This window comes from Mandrillus leucophaeus, unplaced genomic scaffold (assembly GCF_000951045.1).
Source record: "Mandrillus leucophaeus isolate KB7577 unplaced genomic scaffold, Mleu.le_1.0 Scaffold237, whole genome shotgun sequence".
Lineage (NCBI taxonomy): Eukaryota > Metazoa > Chordata > Mammalia > Primates > Cercopithecidae > Mandrillus > Mandrillus leucophaeus.
Window position 1 is genome coordinate 1,313,156 of NW_012102443.1, and position 4,274 is coordinate 1,317,429.

At 63.9% G+C, this 4,274-nt stretch overlaps 1 protein-coding gene across 1 annotated transcript in view; it reads right to left on the reverse strand.

Moving 5' to 3' along the window:
- Positions 1 to 57: 57 nt before the first annotated feature.
- NOC4L (nucleolar complex associated 4 homolog (S. cerevisiae)) overlaps positions 58 to 4,274 on the reverse strand; it is a 6,471-nt gene continuing 2,254 nt past the window's right edge. Inside the window, exons 3-14 of the mRNA XM_011982222.1 lie at positions 3,344 to 3,451; positions 2,930 to 3,079; positions 2,726 to 2,825; positions 2,599 to 2,633; positions 2,044 to 2,094; positions 1,841 to 1,952; positions 1,448 to 1,508; positions 1,123 to 1,233; positions 847 to 1,007; positions 663 to 745; positions 286 to 399; positions 58 to 200 (exon numbers count right to left, since the gene is read on the reverse strand). Of these exons, the coding sequence (XP_011837612.1) occupies positions 81 to 200; positions 286 to 399; positions 663 to 745; positions 847 to 1,007; positions 1,123 to 1,233; positions 1,448 to 1,508; positions 1,841 to 1,952; positions 2,044 to 2,094; positions 2,599 to 2,633; positions 2,726 to 2,825; positions 2,930 to 3,079; positions 3,344 to 3,451 (1,206 nt within the window). The 3' untranslated portion in view covers positions 58 to 80. The remainder of the gene's footprint in view (positions 201 to 285; positions 400 to 662; positions 746 to 846; positions 1,008 to 1,122; positions 1,234 to 1,447; positions 1,509 to 1,840; positions 1,953 to 2,043; positions 2,095 to 2,598; positions 2,634 to 2,725; positions 2,826 to 2,929; positions 3,080 to 3,343; positions 3,452 to 4,274) is intronic.

Below are 4,274 nucleotides of genomic sequence, written 5' to 3' on the forward strand. Positions count from 1 at the left end.
CTGGCAGAGGCATCCAGCCGCCCCTGTCCACACTCCGAGCCGCTCTCCTGCAAAATCATTTATTCACAGGTGGGCCGGTGTCAGCTGAGTGTGAAGTGCTGGGCACAAAGTTCGCCCGGCCGTCCCAGCAGGCCCTGGGCTGGGATAAACTCCAGCGGCACTGGCTCGGACCCCTTCTTCTTCAGGTCCCGCTCAAAGATCTGCAAAGGACAAAGGACGGTGGCTCTCAGGCTTGGCTCAGCGCCCTGGGGCCCAGGCCCTCGCACCCTGGCCCCAGTCCCATACCTCATAGGCCGTGAGCTCCAGCAGCGGCGCAATGCTGACCTCGGGCACGGATAAGGCCTGGTTGATGACGCTGGCGGCTTTGGACACCTCAGGATGGTAGTGGCGCTGGAGGGCCTGGGGTAGCAGGGCTGTCAAGGGGCAGCTACCCCAGGCCCCCGCCCTGTGCCCCCAGCCACCACCTCCCTGTGCTCCTAACCAGAGTGGGCGGGGTGGGGGCAGAGCCAAGGAAGAAGACCAAGCACCAAGCACCCACAAACCCTGGTGGCCAGTGGGGGACACGGCACGAGGCTATGCGGGAGGTGGCATGGGGAGCTGGGCTTTCTAAGGGGCCAAAGGATGGCTCAGGAGGCCCCAAGGTGTGGCAGCAGCACCCTCACCTGAAGCTCCCACAGGGAGCTCTCCAAGGCCCGGCTCTGGGCTGGGTCCTTCTCTCCGGGGTCGTAGGGGTCGGCGTCCAGCTCTAGGAATGAGAAGCGGACCCTCATTTGCTGTCCACCTCTCCAGGGAACCAGGCACCCCTGCCACAGGTCCGACCCAGCCTCCAAGAGCCCCGCGACTCACCAGGGCCGTGTGGGCGATGCACGAGGACCCGACAGGCGGGGTGCCGGCGCAGCAGGTTACAGATGAAAGGCAGGACCATGAGCAGGGCCTCGGGGGGAGCCGTCAGGGCCAGGCGGGCCAGGCGCTTGGCGAAGGCGGCCACTAGGTAGGCAGGGAGGTGGCTGGGCAGGGCAGTGGTTGTGAGACAGGGCCTGGACCGCTAGCCCCCACCACCCTCCCCTGGCCCCAGGCTGCAGAAGCACACAGCGGGGCAGAGCCAGGTGCTCTGGTACTCACGAAGAGGACAGGAAGAGGTCGGCCAGGTGGAAGAAACGGGCCCGGTACTTGACGTGAAAGACGGAAGGGTCCAGAAGGCCGTAGAGCTTCCGGTAGAAGTCGGGGTACTCCCTGTGGGCCGGCGGGGAAGGAGCAGTGGATGGAGCAGGGCCCGGGAACTGAGGCCTCCAAGGCCAGGGTCTCACTCGGCACCCCTTCCTCCCGCCCAGGGGCTCCAATGCCACGGCCTGTGAGAAGAGCGGGGACCCCGTGGGGCAGGGTGGGAAGGGGACAGGTAAGCAGGGCTGGACAGACGGGGAAGACCTGCACCCCTGGAGACACTCACAGGTTGTGTTTGTGAATCAAGATGAACAGCCCGTTCAAGGCCAAGAGGCTGAGGGCCCCACCTGCAGACAGACAGACACACGCTGGAGCTGCAGTGACCTCGCTCCCACCCCACTCCCTGCCCACGCTGAGCGTAAGCTGTGGAGTGTGGCCCTGCCCCTGCTGTCCCCTCCCACAGCCCCCACGGACACAAAGCTGGAGACCACATGCAGGGCAGGGCAGTGGGGGGTGGAGGCTGCAGGGTTGGGGAAGAGGTGCTGTGGGGTAGGAATTGGGGGGTTGGGGGTATGGGAGGCGCTGCTCCTGGCGTGAGTGAGGTGGCGGCGTGTGAGTGAGGCGGCCGCACTCACCGAGGGGGGTCGGGCTGTGGTGTGAACCAGGCGGCCGCACTCACCGAGGTCGCAGGCGCGGGTGAGGAAGTCGATCATGAGCGTGGGCTGGGCCAGCTGCGGCAGGATGGCGTCGTGCGTGATCAGCAGCACCTTCTTGTAGAGGCTGAGGGGCAGCTGGGCGAGGGCCGGCAGGTCAGGGTGAGGCCTCCGCCCTTGGGGACACCCAGGTGCTGCCCCCGCCCTCACCAACCAGCCTGGCCCCTACCTTGTGCTTGAGGAAGCTGAGCCACATAGTCTGGAAAGCCTTCCTGTGTTCCTGCAACAGGGTCCAGACTGTACTTGCTGCGCTCCTGACCCCAGACCCAGAGCCCAGGCAGCTGCCAGGGCACAGCAAAGCCCAGCCCTGAGCCAACGCAAGCCCGCTCTCCGCTCTTCTGGCCCCGCCCTCCAACTGTCACCATTCAAGTCAGGAGCACCTCGCCCTCAAGGCTGGGGTCTCAGAACAGCCAGGAAAGAAGCCTTGGCAAGACGAGGGCCCAGAGGGGGGCTGCGCCCAACACAGCCCGCGGGGCCCACGGATGGCACCAGAGCCTTCAGATTCCAAGAGGCGGTGGTGGCCTCTGACCCAAAGGAGGGCACCGAGTTCACAGGCCTTGTCACCTCCCACACTTCTTTGAGTGACCCGGTGGCCGTGCGAGCTGCCACCTGTACCCTGGGAGTTTCCTCGTGAGGAAGGCGGCAGCCTGCACGGGGTCTCACACACACCCCACACGCACCCTGCAAGCCCAGGAGGGTGCCCGGCTCTCCAGAGACCACTCACCTTCAGGTGAGCAACCTTCCAGGTGTCCCACAGCTCTGCAGGGAAAGCGAGAACAAAGGTCACCTGACCCGCGAGGGAGGCAGACCAAGGCCCAGCCCTGTCCGCCCCTAGCCCTCAGTACCCTCACCCGTGCGCTTCACATAGAAGCTGGAGACGGTGGGCTCCTGGCGGGGCAGGCTCACGGCAGACAGCAGCGTGAAGGTGTTGTTCCAGAAGGCCGGGGGCACCTGCGGAGCCGGACCTGAGTGCCTGAGCGCCTGGATGCCACCCCCCAGCCCCTGCCTCCCCGGGAGGCACCAGCATGATGCTGGTGACAGGCCCCGTCGCTCACCTCGGGGTGCTGGCCAGTGACCCGGGCCACGGCCTCCACGGCCGCCTGCATGGTGTGGTAGCGGGTGTCGTCGTAGTCCAGGTACTCCCGGAACTGGGACAGGAGCAGGCTCTGGTCCTCCTCAGGAGAAAGCAGGCCTCCCACCACCAACTGGGGGCAAGGACCAGTGAGCAGCCCTGCCCGGCCCAGCACAGGCCAGCACGGCCCAGGCAGGCAGCCCCACCCCACCAAGGCCCCTACTCAGCCTCCTCCTGGTTGGGTGGGCCATGAGAGGCACCCCACACGCACAGGAGCCGCAGGAGGGTCCCAGCCAACAGCCAGGCTCAGCTCAGCAGGCCCCGCCCCGACTACAGGGCCACCCTGGGCTCTGGCCAGGCAGCCGGGCTCTCTGGGACCCCCCAGCCAGGCCCTCACCTTGAAGAGCTCTCGGGGAAACAGGTAGTTGCCTTCCCACTTGGACTTCTCCAGGGGATGTGCTCCTTCCAGCTGCACGAATTTCATGAGTGCACTGAGGGCCAGCTCCTGGGAAGGGGCAGTGCAGGGGGGCTGTGATGTCCTCACCCCAGATGGGCCCAGAGCTCAGCCCAGTCAGTGAGCCCCTCACAACCAGGCCCAGAGCTGAGAAAAGGGCGTCCTGGCCTTCTCTTGTTCCACATGCCACCAGATGGCACTCCGGGCTTCCGTGTCCCACCCACGGGCAGGTCCCCACATGGGCAGGACAAGATCTTGAGTTAAAGAAATCCAGTGCTCGAGAGAGTCTGGCCAGGGAAAGGCACACAGCCCAGGTCTGCTTTATGGCCACCTGACTGCTCTCTCATCACCTGTATCACAGGAATGCCACCATAACCCTTGGGCACAGCTGTGAAAACAGGGGTGTGACGCCAGAATGCTGCCCAACTCAGATTCAGGCTCAGAAGCTCTCATCTCAGGGTGGCAAACTCAGTACTTTCAGGTCCCAGGCAGATGACACCACAAAGCAAAAGAGCCACGTGTGGGATGACAGGAGCAGGCGCCTGTCTCAGAGCTGTCCCTGACTCTCCCTCCAGCCAATTACAGCCATAAACAAACTTACACACCAGTATTGACAGAACTGATTATTTCTTTGTGAAAAGCAGGACGCTGGTTATTTTCATGCAGTATCTCCCCAGCTTTTACAAGTCTGCAACTCGATTACAACTAGAGACTGATGCGTTGGCAAAGACGTGGAGTATGGAACGCTCATACTCCCCCAGCGGGAGTGTAAGATGGCGCAGCTACTGTGGAAAACAGTCTTGCAGTTCCTCAGACGTTAGAAACAGAACTGCCGTGTGGCCCTGTAATTCCACTGATGAGGCACATTCAAGCA